Genomic DNA, 15,959 nt, shown 5'->3' with positions numbered 1-15,959 from the left:
TCTGTCTTGTTAGACCAAAATTAACGTACAGTGTTACAATCTCCACATAATATTGCCCTTCTCGTATCACAAGTCATGTCAGCTACTGCCATCCCAGATTTCGATGCTCCGGGCAAATCCGTGCTGAGGCCCGCATCACTGGCTCATGTGGTGCTACGCACTGCGAACCTGGAAAAGATGTCCGAGTTTTATGTCAATTTCCTGGGCGGAGATGTGGTTTACAGCAACAACATGATTTCATTCATCACTTTTGATGAAGAGCACCATCGAATCGCTCTTATTGGCATTCCAGATACGACGCCAAAGATGCCCCTCTCCTGCGGGTTAGAACACATCGCTTTCACGTTCTCCAACCTGGCCGATCTTTTACTTGCCTATCGCCAGCGTAAAGCTGTGGGCATAGATCCTGTGTGGTGCGTGAACCACGGCCCAACGACGAGCATCTACTACAAGGACACAGACGGAAATATGCTGGAAACTCAGGTGGACAACTTTGATACAGTTGAGGAAGCCACAGCCTTCATGTCAAGCGAGAAGTTCTCCGAGAATCCTATCGGCACGGACTTCGATGCGGAAGATCTGATTGCTGCTCTCCGAAGAGGCGAGGACCAGGGTCTTCTCAAGAAACGCAAGGAGATCGGGCCGCGAGAGATGCCAGACCTCAGTGGCATGTAACTCAGTTGTACTTACGCTGTTGGTTATACTCTCGCTGCATAAATCGTTCGGTAGCTTGTAGTTTAATTCGATGTTATAAGAGAAACAGAGCTTTGCCAGCTGCTATCAATAGAGTGCTTGAGTGTGATAGATGGGCCTTAGGTTGTTATTTCTCGCCCGGCTACTATTGGTCGACTCGATTGTTCAAGCTAAGGCTCGGGCTCGGGCTTGGTGCCGTTTCTGTGGGTGGATTAGCGGTGAGGCTCGGCTTCAAGTTCAACCTCGGGTTCGGGTTCGGGTTCGGGCTCCGGCTTGTGTCAGCTGGAGGGGGATATCGACATTTGGTCCAGGGCTCATGTATGTTCGTTCTCACTTTAGTCAAGCTGATAATTTTGTAACAATGGTTTGTCATTCGACCCGTTGGCGTCGGCACATGATATTTGAAACCGGGTCAAATCCCGATACTCTACGATACACTGGGGTTTGATCTCGTTTGCTTTGTGCTTGTATAATACAGTATTTTCTTCGGCATAAAATCTCCTCTCATGAGACTGGATGGGCATTTTGACTAGCCGATATCCAATCTCCGAGCCAATGCTCATCAGATATCTCTCCCGAAGGCAATGCTAATATGCCTGCTATATTTGTGAAGTATGAATCAGGCGAACTAGATCGATGGTTCCCCTGCAACTGAAGATTCGCGGTAACAGCCTCAGATATCGCAGGAGCGGAAAGTTCCATACTAGGCCTCGGCAAAATTTGGTGAGATCCTCCCGCTTCGTCATTGTAATTGGCTGGAACACCCATGGACTCGTCGGTATTCGTCTGGCGCTCCAAAGATAGGGCGCGACATTGCCTGCGATGGTTATGATCGGGGCCGGAACCTTGTGAGTGAGGGCCTGTGGGCGTTGAAGACGTCCTCAGAACGCTTCGTGCTTGGCGGACAAATTCAGTCGTTTTGGTGAAAGCAGCCTCCCCTGATGTGATGTACTCCAAGCGACCGAAGAAGCCGACTATGACTTCCATGAGGGCAATGTCATTTTGAATAGAGTCATCGGGCGGGCTGCATACAACATGCATGAAAATCGTAGTAAGAGCGGTGAATGGATAATAAAACATCAACCTTCGATTGAGTGAGAATGTTAGCCGAATGTATCTTCGAGGTATGCTGGGTGAAAAAGATTCAAGATGCAGGCTCTGATATCAGAGCCTATCTTAACTTACCATCCCGGAGTAAAGCTTTCAATATCAAGGTACCTTGTGAGAAGCACCATCGACCTCGCTGCTTCTATGTGACTTATGTTTGCCGATTCAGAAACAGGGTTCCCTGCTTCCTTCTCACCCTGTGTGAACATGGGTGTAAATCGTCGGTAAATAGCGCATAGGACATAATAATAGGAATAATGTAGAACAAGAAGTTGTGTACGTGACGGTCCAGCAATCCCACAAACCCTACCAAATGGTTTCCCGGGTTGTATTTCAGTTGGAAGGCTGTGTCTCCATGATTCCACGTCACTTAGTATTTTGGTTGATTTTGCGTAAAGTTGAGATGAGGGTGAATGCAACGCTGAAGCAGAGTAAAGCTCATGTGTGATTGCGCCACATATCCGAGCAAGTTTCGTAAGACATAGGAAAAAGTCAAATGACTGGCCATGAGCCGTCGTCTCCGTGCCCAAATCTCCTCCTTGGACCACCTGTAGGCCATGAGGGAACGAGCAGCTGATTTCGTCATCGTGAATGACAGGAGGGCGGCCGCAGCGGAGAGCAATTGTTTTGTCGAGGCAGTACACCACCCAAAATATTCGGTTTCGTTCTCGTTGCTCACTCTCCGTTAACGCCCATTCTGGCGGCGGACGATGATTCAGTGCGAGACTTTGGGCCAGTCGCGAGGCCGCCGAAGACAGCGTGTACTCAAGTCGTTGGGGACTCGACATTCCTTGAGCAAAGACCGTCATCACGGCCAGTGCTTTCACCGCTAGCAGGTCTGTTTCGGCATGAATCATCTTCGACTCATAGTACAAGGCGTTTTGAAAATAGTCCCAAGCCTCGCGACCAGACACCTGAAATGCCTCGGCAGTTTCATCAGAGAGGGCAGCTCGACAGCCGGAGGCCAGCACCGCGTTCAACAACGCCTTCCAAGAAAAGCTCCCTTCACCAGGCTCCGTACCATATGTCGCAAGTTGGGTTTCGAAATCGGCTCGGTCCAATATTGGGAAGATGATTTGTACAGTCGAGAAGTAGGCTTCCACATATTTCCTAATGTCCGGGGGTGAAATGGCTTTCAACGAGAGTGGTGCACCTGGTGAGGAGCACGGTCCGAAGCGCACACACTTTGGCTGTCTTAGGTGACTCAAGACACTATTTCGAATATCCAGAATAGTGCTGCAGAGTGTGTGTGAGCCTGGGATGTGGTCTCGTATCCAATTCAATCCGAGGTCGGAGATGGTTGCTATGCCAGACGAGGGTCCAGTATACTCGTCTCCTTCATCGGTTCTCATCCATACAGCCGGGTGCCGATTATGGAAGCTGTCGGTGGAATTTCCGCTCAGTATGTCGTCCAAGAGGCCGCCTGCGTGGTCAACCTTCAAAAGTTGCCTATTCGAATCAACATTGATGTTGAACGGCGGTTGGAAACGCTGATCTACACTGGCCTCTTCGGCATGAGGAGCACAGTGGGATCCATCTCTGGTTCCATCGGCGTGGGCCACAACAATGACCTGTTCGTTTTCTTCAGTCTGATTCGGGCCGTCGTCGATCGACTCCAGGAGAGCCGGCATCTCTTGGATGTCGGTCTCTTCAGGTCGTGTATCTCTGTGGCGTACAGCACGATTGCCATCGAATGAAACGAAGATCCGTGCATCCTCTATTCCACTGTTCGTCCACCGCCGCTTCCGCCGTTCGCCGGCGTATGTACAATGACTCGATCGAAGTTTGCAGTTCTGGCAGATTGGGAGGGTTCGATCGCACTTGATTTTGCGTGCTCGGCAAGTTGCGCATGCCATTTCTAAGGCATAGGTGCCATCTAGGGGCATCCCGTGGCTCCTTTTCAAGCAGCCAACGAAATATTCGCTGAAAGTGATTATGACGAGGTCCAAAAAGTGGAAGAGAGGGGTGTTGTTACCCCGGACTGTGGAGGATCTGACCGAGAGTTCGGCTAGAACATCTTAGCCAGGTGTGCTACACCGGCAGTGTAGCCAATAAGAGGAGGATCAAAATGCGGGGTTGGGGAAGTGGATACGTAAAGCGAAGCTAACCGCAATACCGGGAAGATGCTACAGCATCCTTTGGCAGGTTGGTCATCTTGCCAATTACCGCAGAAATCCAGTCAACTCTCCCAAGTAACGCCTCCAGATCATCTTCATGTTTCCACTGTTAACCGCAGAAGTGTCCATAAGTACCTAATTTTATTGGCTGACGTTTGTTTTAATGGGGGCCGCTACTTGGGCGAGATAACTGAGTTCTACGGTATCCGTTGGCTTAATTACTAGAACTGAATCAGCTCTTCCTTTGGCTCCAAATCATCTCTTGCACGTTGAAAAATTGTTTGTGCACGGGTCGTGGTACAGAATATGTAATGTATCGTGGGAAGATCGCGTAAGCTTCCGAGATATTGCCATTTGATAGTACTGGCCTGCCACATCCTCACAGTCTGCTCCATGAAGATGAGCTCGCGAGTGAGGAATGTGCCAGCTTTAGTCCACAATTTCTCGGGTGGACTACCTAGATACATTGTTGTCCGCGCTCAAGATACTGAAAACCTCATCGGCAAGCATGTCAAATCCTTCCACTGGTTCGTTCATGAGAGCCAAGTCTCCCAGGCAAAAGTCCTCTTGAGGTTTGAAACCGATCGTGTCCGATGAAAAGGGCTCCCCAAAACCATCCCCGTGACTCTGCTTCAAGTCTTTTTCAGACACGCCAATTTTTTTATCCAAGTTGGCATAAATTCCGGGGTGTTGCACGTCCTTGACGCTCTGTTGAGAAATCGAATCCTCGAAATCTAAGGGCGGTCTCACAACACACACCAATGAATCGCTCCTCGCAACTGCCTTCTGCTCAATTTGCTTCAGCAGTGGCCTCCTCTGGCCAATGTCGACCAGCAGGCCTCGAAGGCCAACAGGAAAGTCTCGGTCTTCTGGGAAACGGCCCTTACTCAAAGATAAGTCTATCGTCAGCGCGAGACGGAGATACCATCCTGGACGTGAAGATAACATTTCGGTCCAACCAGCCATGTCAATACCTTTTCGCGTGTCGTTTTCCAGCTCTTGTCTTAGCGTTGCATGATCCCATCTTGCAAGGCAGATGGCATGCCTGATTGTTTCGCTGACCCAATCGACACCATCATACTGTGGGTGATAAGTTTTCATAGCCTCGACAAGTAACATCAAACGCCTTTCTTTACCCTCTGGCTGCAAGTAAACGAAATTTCGTGGCGAAGACAGTACTTTGACGTCGAGGATGTAAAGAAAAAGAGGCAAAGCTGTACATGCGACAGCGCTGATCGGAAGCCACTGGGCAAGCTCAAGATGTATCAAATCTGCAAGGCAATCCGTAATACCTGACGTGGCATCTTGAAGCTCATGTAGATTGTCTTCAAGAATGAGAGCACGCGAGCAGCTGGCAGAATTTGATATTGGTGACATAGCGAGTTGTAGTATTTCATGGTGGGAGAGGACGACTTTCGCAGAGCTTGTTTCTCTTAGATAACGTCGAGTGCCAGTCAATGGAAGGAAGGACTTACTAGTGGTACATAAATAGCAATTTAAGGCAGAGTGTTACAGTGCCGTGCTGGACCTCTTGCTCGCAAGATCTAGTTTGCGAAGGTAGCTCAGGGAACTTCAGTACCACTCTCCTGTGCCACCTTTCTAATGCCAACTTGTAACCTGTAACTCTTTCCTCCTCATCCATACAGACCTCACGCCATCCAGAACTAGTCTCGAGAGGAAATGCGAGATCCAGAATGTCTGTGAGCATGATGCAAAGTTCAATCAGCAGCTCGAATATTTCAACCAGCCGTCGTTTTGTGCCAGGGTCGTGCACTTTGCTGTTTTCAATCTCATCGCTAAGATCAGCGAACCCAAGGGCGTTCTGAATTTGGAAATCAAAGTCATTGCGCGTAATTTTAATGCCATTTCGCATTCCCATGCCAAAGATACGATCACGGATGATGCAGCACCACCAGAGTCGTTTCAAGACCGCGCGCCTTTTAGGCCACGTTCTAATGACTTCGTGGTTATGGGCTTCGGCATTTTTAGCCTGCTGAATAGCAATGTCAAGCCAGGGGATGCTGGGATTCCTCTGGATACCGGCCGAAAATAACGACCACGAGGAAAGAAGGAGTGCGGCCTGCGAGAGAGCTATCGGGCAGGATTCTGCATTTAGGTCGAATAAAAGCTTTGCGCGGCGGTAGAAAGCAGCACGAGCAACTCGGGCAGTACCGAATCCGAGATTTCTAAGAAAAGGCAATGGGACAAACTAAGGCACCTCAGTATTCCGATGAGACTAGACATCCCAAATGCGATAGACGACTGACTCACATTACAGCAAGCGAAAAGCATTGCTTGTAAAACGATTAACGGAATTCGATCGTCTAATGCGTACTCTCCAGTGTCGCTGGAATAGATATTCCAGAATGAAGCCTCGTTGATGATTGGGAGCATTGGATGCAGATGAAGAAAATATTGGCGCATCAACTCATCCATGATGGGGCGGGTTGGCACGTGTATGCAACATTGTGATTCGAGAAACTGAAGGTCTTGGGGCAGAATGGAAGGAATTGCACCCATCGAGATGAAGGGATAATACAAGGCGGTAATGTAGTACGGATTTTGAGAACGACCTGCAAAGGTTTGAGTGCCTGCCAACGGCAACTTGACCAGTAGAGGTTGGACCGTATCTGCAGTCATTTCAGTATATTTCAGTGTATTTTTCCAATGATCAAATTACCATGAAAGATAGCATCTCCGTCTAGCTCCGGGGTTCTTGCCGGGTTATTAGCCAAAGCCAGAGGAAGCAAGCCGTCCACTGTATCAATACTTTCAACGGTTGTGTGGAGCTGAGTATTCAGATTTGTGTGCGGCGGAGACTCTCTAGCGTCCTTCAATTGTCGTTCCATGGCCGCTATGTCAGTATCATGCTTGTTCTGGACGGTAGTTGGCTGATGCTCGTCATTGGTTTTGCTACTTTCGGCATTTCCATCGAACTTCTTCCTACAGGACTGTCAGTGGAAGAACAATAGACTTAGAAGAGGCTTAACTAACAATTGCCATCCTCTCCTTGATTTTTTCACAATGCAATCCTTCTCGTCAAGATGGCAGTTCATGCAGGGTCGGCCCCGGTGAGCGACATCACATCTCACCTTACGTGCACGGCATGCAAGACAAGCATTTGTCGAACGCTTTTTGGGTCGTGAATGATCCAACTTAGAAGTCGCTGTTGCCCTGAAATTAAGTTCCATTTTCCAGGAGCCGTTGGGTTTGAAATGTGAAAAGATGAATATCAACGCCAAAATGAGAAACCCTGGACGAATTGTTTTGGTGAAATGATAGGAGTATTAAGCTTCAAAGGGAACGAGGTATCTTGGATTACTAGCATGGTAAAGAGCAACACGTCAATTCTCGGTGTGTCGCCAATTTTGACGACATCATCACAATTCAATGCAATGCTAGGGGACTCCGTCGATGCCGCAAAGTCCGATGCCGAGAGGCGAGAACAACGTACCGTTGTGACTCCGTTGGGATCGCCGATACTAACCGGGACCGACTTGCACCATCATCCTGCAGCCAGCGAGCGAAGATTAGCGCTTCGGCAACCCAGTAATTAATGTAACATTAGCCGACCCCGACCCCGAAGCCGAAGCCGGGTGATTAGATCAGGGCGCAGGGTGTAAGTGGTTGGCGGTTACTGTCTTGTAACGTTAGCAGTACGGGGATCGTTGTACCAAGCCACAGCGAGCACTCGGTCAAATCAGTATGTATTGTTCTTCCGGATGGGCAAGGCCCAGGTGATTCAATACAACAGATACACAGCCGCATGAGCTTGAAGCATAACAATAACAAGAACTGCAAAAGAGTGACCAGTCTCAATGAGGATTCAATTACCTCTAGACAATGACGGGAATTATTCTCGCTCAAATCAAATGCATACAAGTTGTAGGGACGGGAACAGCGAAATCCTTCAATGACGTTGGCAGCCTGGGAACACTCCCACCCTCAAGCTCCTCTGACTGAGATACCCCAAGGTGGGTTGGAAAGGACATTTAGCTTCCGAGTTCGTTCCACCTTGCTCGCATCCTGTCCGAAGTAGCGTTGTGATCTGAAGCTACCACTAGGTTAGCGCTTTGTCAATGGGTATCGAACATTCCACGCCTACCTCGATCGTAGATTGGCCCGCGCCATATTGCGTATCCCCTCAATGTATTTCTCTACCTCGACATCGGCCTTGCTGCCCCATGACGGAACCCGGCCAAGGTGGTCTTCCCATGCCGCCAGTTGAGAGTCTAGCAGGGCCCCCACGGTGCCAAAAGCTTGCTGTGCCGAAAGACCACGCATTCGGCACACGGCTACCATGTTGTGGGGGACACTGTCCACCTCCTCTTTGCGGTAGGAGACAATATCATTGGCGCTATGATTAGCACCAATTAGTCAGGCTATTCTTTCTGTGAGTTCAGGGTTGACTCACATAGCTATGATCTTGAGACCGACCATCTCGAGCGCCTTGATAGTTGAGTGCTCGAGTATTTCCGATGGTATATCTAGACCATGAGCATACTCAATCATAACATACATCGCCCATGCTGCAATCGAGCGGCTGCGCGTCTTGAGCATATCCTTAACCTCGGGCAGCGTGCCTGCCGACGCGTTGCAGACTTGGCTCATGACACTGTCACGGTAATCGGCCATGGCTTTTATATATCGCCGTGTTGTTTCCGGAGATGAATTCTGTATGGCATTAGCTTGCTTTGTGCTCGTAAGGCCATTTGTTCTCGGTGTATCCCACCTGGCATAGCCGTTCAAAGATGATGTCGTGAGCTTGGACCAACTTCGACTTTTCCCCGTGGTAAGGCAATCCGAGCATCTTGCTCATCAGACTATCCATCATGTCTTGAGCAGCCTGGGGGTCGTCTCGTAATTCGCCCTCATCGAACACTGCAACACCGTTAGACCTAACGATTTGCATCAGTGTGAAAATTCATAGAACAGCTCACTATCGTCGAAGGGGAACACCCAGTTTCCCCAGTCACTGACTACCTGAAACTCTTCCAGAGGCGCGTCGGCATATACAATGGCGCAGAAGTATGTGAAGTCACACTCCCGGACGCATTTGGTGGCGGCGGGAGATAACGAACAAGTCCTATAATTTTAGAGCCTATTAATTTATTTTCTTGCTTTGGATGCGGCCATTCGAGGATTGGGTTTGTAACTACTTACTCAATCAGCCACTTCTCTGAGGTGGCTTTGACGGCTGCATAGTGCGGGTTGAGCTTTGGATAATCTTTCAGGAAGGACTTGAACATATCCGGGAGCAAAACCTCGGTCATATCATCTTGCTTGTCTTCAAACCTTTGGATGCTCTCGAAAGATGCCATTGTATCGAGACTTCCACGAGTGTTGCTGATGGTCTTTTTTGTGCCTCTCAACTCAAGGACTCAGATCCACGATTTGAAACGGGGTCAGGCTATAGCAGTAATTATACGCAAATCGTAATTACAAATCTTCACAAATACGTCCATTTGTATCACCTAAAACAACGCATTTGGGCGGCCCCGGCCGCTTTGGGTGTGTGATTGTCGGAGATTGATACTACTTAGGCTGTAGTGCTGTAGCTAGCAAAATGCGGTTGGCTGCTGCCACATCATTCTGGGATCTAGAGCGCTGAGGGATGTTGGTTGTGTTACCGTAAAACCTGGCAGAGGTCGAATACATCTCTAGCAACTGGTTGGTGCAGCGGCAAGGGTTATGCCGGAACAATCGCCCCTAACCAAATGATAGGAGAATCACGCCATTTTGAGATCGTACCATTTGCAGGCATCCATGTACGGTGTTGGTTCTTTGTGGAGTATATGCATCTCATTCGTTCTGCCAGGATGAACCTCCCCTTTGTGCCGTATGCCCGCAGCATGCAACGCACTACCCTTCTATTCCGGCCTAGTCCCTACATATTGAGCCAACTTGATCATAAAGTTTATGCACGCTCGTCTTTTGCAAGGTTACGCCGACCAACATGCAGGAAAAGATAAGGATACCTACATCTCCGTTAGGTTGCCATGATAAGTCTCAAGAATTAGCAGCTCCGTAAGTACAACGTTCTCGGCGAATAGTATTCTCATCAGAAAATGAAAAATGAAATAAAAAGCAAACATCAATATCATTGCTTAGCTATCTTTTTCACCACAGTATTGCTTTATAGGATCAAACGCAATAGGTTTAAGTAGGAATTACATACACTCGCCGGCATTGCCAACAGGGACGGAAATGATAGCTGTTGCCACAGGTCACAAGTTAGCTTACCATTTCGGGCGAACGGAACATCCTAAGCCACCCTCCCTCCGAAATCGATGCTTATGCTCATAGCGCTTTGCCACCAGACCCAACTAGCGTGGTGCATGACAGGTAACTTACCTGATCCAGCTGTGAAGTGTGAAGAACTATCGGGAGGTGGTTCACCTAGCTGCCAGCAGATAGTTTGTCGCCGCAGTATCTCGGACATAAAGGCATAATCTACAAAAACCCTGTTCGAGGGAGGTGACATTCAAGGCGATCCTGCCTAACAGCAATAAACACTGACATCTCGGCCTCCCTACAGACTGTTCTCAACATTTTCCAGTGGGCCATGTTCCGCAGCCCCAAAAAGCCTCACGTGTCCTGACGAATTTCACCCTGAGCGCTGGTTGAACTAGGATCCACGCTGCAGCCGATTCTTAAGAGAGATACTTATCAGCCTTTCTCCTTCGGGAATCGGGGCTGCATTGGCAAAACGTAAGTTCCCCATCTGCAGCCTAAAAAGGGACTCTGCTAATTGAGTCAGAACTCTTGCGTACTCAGAAATACGACTCTTGATAGCGCTACCTCTCCGGATTTTTAACCTCAAGCTTGCTGAAGACAGCCTCAACGGGAAGTCGCAGAGCAGGACCTATATACTATGGGATAAAAGGCCTCTAAACGTGTATCTAACTTAAAATTCACAATGCACTTAGATAAAATTTATAGAAACTGTTGGATTACACTGGCCACCTGCGGATTCAACAATGCGCAAACGTACCGATAATCGAGCGCCTCATGCGCGACCTTAGCAACCCCAGCAGAGGGCCCCTCGGGCATTAGACCACCAGTATAGTCAGCCTTAGACCAAACAGGCGAAGTCGACAGACGAGTCCAATACGAAGAGAAAGGACGCTGCGAGACTAGCGAACGAGGTTATAGGGAGCCAAGGTTTTCCCTTGATTAGGGCTGTTTAATCAATCAATCAATCAATTAATTACTTAATAAACTAAGTTATTCAGTCTAGCTAAAATGCAAGTCTAGCCATGCATTGGAACGCACCGTATGACGTCCACGATTCTACCGTCGCAAACGTTAAATTGCTCTCCGTGTAAACACGTTGATAACTTAGCGCTGACACAACCGTGACAAAGAATCATGCTAGTGACATAATCCGTGACTCAGATACACTATCGGGGTTATTCATTTATAAATACGCAAGTTTTGATTCCGACCATCGGGATGACGGGATCTTGACGTTTCTTTGCTCGTACAATGCCAAGACCGAATATGACCAATTAGGCCAAAATTTGCTGAGAATGCCGTCGATCAAGACTCTCTATCCCAGGGCGTGTGACAACCGCCTTCAAAAAAGCCAGCCGGTGCCAAAGAAGACCCGTCTAGCCTTTTGCAAGGCGGTCGGCACTAACTTCCTCCTCCTCCAACTTCTGTTCCTTGGTCTCTTCTGCTACATCTTCGGCGCCCTGTTCCGACAGACTAGCCACACTCACAATATCCACGTCGTCTTTGTTGACTACGATGGAGGGGCTATCGGTAACGCTGTACGAAATGCATATGCGTCGCTCCAAAGGGACGGCTTTCTCTCTTTGGTAGAACGATCGCCCCTCGACCTTCAGACGCCAGCCGATGTGCGGGAATCAGTCTGTCAGGCGAGATTCTGGGGAGCTCTATATGTGACTCGGGGCGCATCAAATAAGCTGCAGGAAGCGTTGACGAACAGTACGGCAGCGTCAGCATATAACAGCAAGGACGTGATGACATACGTTTGGAACGAGGCTTTATATGCACCTGTCGTCGATTCCGCAGTATCCGCAAACCTTCAGCTTCTGTCTGCCACTGCCAGAGTGGCATACGCTACTGGAGATGGAACAGGCAATATTCGGTCCGTCTCTGGTCGAGCTGCGCTGTCGGTCCTCGCAGAACCGTGGCAACTTCAATCCATCAACATCCAGCCAACGACGCAAGGGTCCAGGGCAATCTATAATACTGTGGTGATCATCATGGTTCTCATTCAAGAATTCTTCTACCTCGGTACTATCAACGGCCTCTATGCTCAGTTTAAGATCTATACCCGCGTCGATCCATACCGCATCATCCTCGTACGCAATTTAATTTCCATCACCTACACCTTCATTGGGTCGCTCTGCGTTATCGGCGCCATATGGGCTTTTAAGTCAGGCTGGAACATCAATGGAAATCAATTCGTCTTGTCCTGGGTCACATTATGGCTTTTCGCACACGCCAACTTTCTCACTCTGGACGTCTTTACGGTATGGCTGCCACCTCCGTTTGTTCCCATGGCTCTTATATCCTGGATCATCTTAAACGTCACGTCTATTTTGTTGCCGTTTGATCTAAGCCCGGCATTCTATCGCATTGGGTATATGTTCCCGGCTCACGAGGTCTATCAAATTCTGACAGACATATGGTCGGGCGGGTGCAATCCGCAACTACACTATGCGTTACCGATTTTATTTGCCTGGGAGGTGGTAAGCTTTCTCTTGAGTGCTCTAGGGGTCTTTCGCAGATGTCACTTCGCAGTGCTCGGAGAAGAGCTGCAGGCAAAGGAGTTCAAGGAACGCCTTGACGTTGCCACGGCATTTGAGAAGGAAAGGCTAAAGGAGAGAAGGCCCTCGCGGCCAGAGCCTACGACACCGGAGGCTAAAGAAGAGCCCGAAGAACCATCGTCGGAGGCAAATGTTGTCGAAGACAGAGACGAAGAAGAACTAGCCGGCGTCCTCAAGCGAGTCACCACGAGGCAACGACGGGATCAAGAAAGGGCGAATACAGCTTGCCATTTTGGCCCGTCCTTCGATCTGCCATTTAATATCGAGAGTAGTGATGAAGAGTAATTGGTGGGGGAAAGGTTCACGGCGACCCAGAAGTCACAAATTGCAGGATATATATTTTTTACATACTATTTGGGCTTTGGAATGTTTTAAGAATGAGAACACATGTGTTTACTTTTGGTCCACGAGGTGTTGCATTGGCTATAAACCTCATACTCGCTAAAATAAATAAAATTTCGCTTCAACCTGGGAGTATTGAAATCACTGCCCTCATCCTAAACTTGGGGTAATTTCATTTCTGAATCATTTTTAAGTATGAAGGTAGTCAGTGACCAAGTCTCATTTGGCTTCCGTAACATCAATAGCTCGGTTGTTTCTTCGTCATCGCTGCAACCGTGAACCAAGTGTTGCTCTATGAATCGATCGATACTGGGAGGAATGGGAGGCTAGGTTTGGGATGAATGTGGACACCCTGCCTTGTTGAACAAGGAGTGGATAGCCCGCATTTGGGACACTATCACGAAACTCCATAACCTAGAACTCATCTAGGCCGATTCCAAGGACAAGAGTATCCTCATTAGGAAGAAGATAAGGCTATTGTTATTAATTTAGAAGGTGGTACAACGAGGGGATGGGCCTAACACGACGTCGGGGTACATCAAGTTAGCACTTGCGTGGTTGGCGACGACACTGCCTACAATTCATCACTGAAGACAAGTCACGACTTCGTCTTGTGCATAAAACGAATGAACATCACGACGAATTGGATAGGTTTTAAGATTTCAACGCTTCTCTCTTGTCTCGTGACTAAATATGTAACAAAATATGTGTTTGGATGGCATCTCAGGAAATGTTCATGGCCAGGCCATCAGCCATTGTTAAGTATATACTTTGAAGCAACGATACAAAATCTCCGAGAAATTATACCCTGAATCTTGTTGGCAGGATGATCCAGTTCTCTTTTACACCCAGGTGTAACACTCATTCGCAACGGGGACGAGGACAGTGTAGACTGTCTGTCGCCACCATTGGGTCACAAAGGCGACGACGCTGAACTCAAAGTCAGACTTGACCGCAAGTCCCTGGGAACAGGCTCCGGTGTCGGGCTGCGTTACGGTGCCACCGATAGTAGTACCATCTGAAGTTCCATTCAGTTGCTGGCTTGCGCTGAGAGTGAAATCGTTGTAGAATTTGGGCGAAGCCGTCACGCCTCCGCTGAGATCCACCAGACCACCAAGAAGTTCGAACTGGAGCATGACAGTGATGTCGACGTATGGGTCGACCGACGCGACCGCTTTCTCGCTGATGTTGGCGTTGGCAGTAAAGATGGGAGTCCAGCCCGTTGCTGACGAGCTAGAGCTGTCGAGGAAATCAAGGTGGAAGTTTCCATCCGCGATCTTGACCCCAAGGTCGGTTGACAAGGTCACGGCCGCGTCAGTAGAGACGTTAACTCCAATGGCAAAGTCCAGGGCAGGTCCGAGTGACACGATGCCTGGTACGTTGACAATGCTGTACGTGAGCGGCGCCGGGTCATAAACCACATTCTGGGTGTATGGTGCGGTGACATCGACGGTGAGGCCCAAATCAGCAGAGGCATATGTGTCGACGTCGAACGACAGCTCGTACACCTTTGCCAGAAGAATCGAGTATTTTAGCTTGCCGGAGAAGGTGACCGAAGTGGTAAGGTTGGCATTATCCGCAACGACGCTCAGATACGGAGCATATGAGTACAACGTGGTGGCAGGCGTGAGTGCCAAGGTGTTAGAGAGAGTTAGACCTTTGGTGCCAACGGTGATGGCACGCTTTGACTCCACAGCTGGGATAGATGAGAATGTAATCTCGGTGAATGCTAGTGACCATTAGAGTTGGATCTACGCGCGTAGAGTGAAGTGGGGGACAACAAACCAGCAGTGTTGGCCAAATCCGACATCTCGCCGCTCGCGACAACCGTCAAAGTGTTGCTATTGGAGGTGATGCTCTTAGCAAGAAACATGCCACGCTCATTCTCCGCGTCGCAGTCACCGAGATGGTTGGTCACCAAAACAAAGCGGTCGTCATTCGACCAGTCCTCCAGTGCTTCATTGAAGGCGGCCTTGTCACTGAAAGTGACAGAGACAGAACCAGGCTCGCAGTCAACTGACTCAATACCACCAATGTCCTCAAGCACCACAGTTGGGTGGGTCATCTCAAGCGAAACGTTGACAAAGCTGTTTCCCTCGGCTCCCCAGTTCAGAGCGACATTTTTAGACGGGACGATGTTGCTGAGCTTTGTGGGATCAACGTCAGGGTTGGTAATCGGGCTGAGGGTTGATTCTTGTCCGACTCTAGAGCTGTTCGTAGACCTGGCGAAGTGAGGGTGTGCGGCTCTCTCAGAGTGGTGGTGTGAGTGGCTGGAAACCAACCCGGCCATGGTGGCCAGGAACACGGCGGAGGAGAGCATCACCATGATCGCGATGACAAAATGAACGTGGTTAACAAAATGAACGTGGTTAACAAAATGAACGTGGTTAACAGACTCTGGTGCCAGATTTGGATGCTTCACTATACGAAGTGGGATGCGCGTTATTTATCATCGTAACGCGAAATAGATATCATGCGCTTTCAAATCGCAATTCCGCTTACTGCGGTGCGCCAGGCCAAGATCTGGCCGTCAACGTTCCATTCAGGGCGGCAATGCAGGGCTGGCCCACTCTGTTGGACCCTTATTCCGACAGGCGAAAACCGAGCGCGTACGCGTTCACGCGGTTGTGCCATTATTCTCCTATTTGAGGGGACAGGAGTAATGGAATCTTAACTGCTTTGGGTTGTCCGAGCAGATGTGTCGCGCATTCCGGTGCTGTGGCCCAATTCGGCAATCGTGAGCAGCCTCACCGGGCGTTAAGCCCACTTCAGCCGACTCACCGGAACTCTTAGATAAAACCCTGTCATCGCAAGACATAACGCCCCCATTATACCGGGAATCCCGCCGAGGCACATGGGAATCATTAAAGAGCTTCATGCAATCCACCAATCCAGATCG

General features: G+C 49.1%; 6 protein-coding genes across 6 annotated transcripts; 2 read left to right on the top strand and 4 right to left on the bottom strand.

Moving 5' to 3' along the window:
• Window positions 1–75: 75 nt before the first annotated feature.
• BGZ61DRAFT_361066 (Glyoxalase/Bleomycin resistance protein/Dihydroxybiphenyl dioxygenase) lies at window positions 76–675 on the top strand (the record flags this gene model as incomplete). The annotated part of the gene is made up of 1 exon (XM_046241231.1): window positions 76–675. One exon carries the CDS (start codon window positions 76–78, stop codon window positions 673–675), a length of 600 nt encoding a protein of 199 aa, XP_046100007.1.
• A 386-nt stretch (window positions 676–1,061) lies between these two features.
• On the bottom strand, window positions 1,062–3,954 carry BGZ61DRAFT_520895 (fungal-specific transcription factor domain-containing protein; the record flags this gene model as incomplete). Its single annotated transcript, XM_046252470.1, has 3 exons — window positions 1,062–1,777; window positions 1,879–3,808; window positions 3,909–3,954. 3 exons carry the CDS (start codon window positions 3,952–3,954, stop codon window positions 1,198–1,200), a joined length of 2,556 nt encoding a protein of 851 aa, XP_046100006.1. The 3' UTR covers window positions 1,062–1,197.
• Window positions 3,955–4,370: 416 nt separating this feature from the next.
• On the bottom strand, window positions 4,371–6,557 carry BGZ61DRAFT_554920 (fungal-specific transcription factor domain-containing protein; the record flags this gene model as incomplete). The annotated part of the gene is made up of 3 exons (XM_046255594.1): window positions 4,371–5,340; window positions 5,393–6,126; window positions 6,189–6,557. The coding sequence occupies 3 exons, from the start codon at window positions 6,555–6,557 to the stop codon at window positions 4,371–4,373; spliced, it is 2,073 nt and encodes a 690-aa protein (XP_046100005.1).
• A 955-nt stretch (window positions 6,558–7,512) lies between these two features.
• Window positions 7,513–9,363, bottom strand: BGZ61DRAFT_458205 (terpene synthase metal binding domain-containing protein). The gene is made up of 6 exons (XM_046246727.1): window positions 9,081–9,363; window positions 8,858–9,003; window positions 8,650–8,798; window positions 8,332–8,591; window positions 8,023–8,274; window positions 7,513–7,971 (listed from the first exon to the last, which is right to left on the bottom strand). Exons 1-6 carry the CDS (start codon window positions 9,236–9,238, stop codon window positions 7,863–7,865), a joined length of 1,074 nt encoding a protein of 357 aa, XP_046100004.1. The 5' UTR covers window positions 9,239–9,363; the 3' UTR covers window positions 7,513–7,862.
• A 2,050-nt stretch (window positions 9,364–11,413) lies between these two features.
• Window positions 11,414–13,116, top strand: BGZ61DRAFT_458203 (uncharacterized protein). Its single transcript, XM_046246726.1, has one exon. The coding sequence runs from the start codon at window positions 11,450–11,452 to the stop codon at window positions 13,001–13,003; it is 1,554 nt and encodes a 517-aa protein (XP_046100003.1). The 5' UTR covers window positions 11,414–11,449; the 3' UTR covers window positions 13,004–13,116.
• Window positions 13,117–13,902: 786 nt separating this feature from the next.
• BGZ61DRAFT_496996 (uncharacterized protein) lies at window positions 13,903–15,125 on the bottom strand (the record flags this gene model as incomplete). The annotated part of the gene is made up of 2 exons (XM_046251082.1): window positions 13,903–14,789; window positions 14,846–15,125. The coding sequence occupies 2 exons, from the start codon at window positions 15,123–15,125 to the stop codon at window positions 13,903–13,905; spliced, it is 1,167 nt and encodes a 388-aa protein (XP_046100002.1).
• Between the last annotated feature and the right edge of the window lie 834 nt (window positions 15,126–15,959).

The sequence above is a fragment of the Ilyonectria robusta genome, assembly GCF_021365365.1.
Source record: "Ilyonectria robusta strain PMI_751 chromosome Unknown BGZ61scaffold_20, whole genome shotgun sequence".
NCBI classification, from domain to species: Eukaryota; Fungi; Ascomycota; class Sordariomycetes; order Hypocreales; family Nectriaceae; genus Ilyonectria; species Ilyonectria robusta.
The sequence above is the reverse complement of the archived record's forward strand: the minus strand, read 5'-3'. Positions and strand labels throughout refer to the sequence as shown.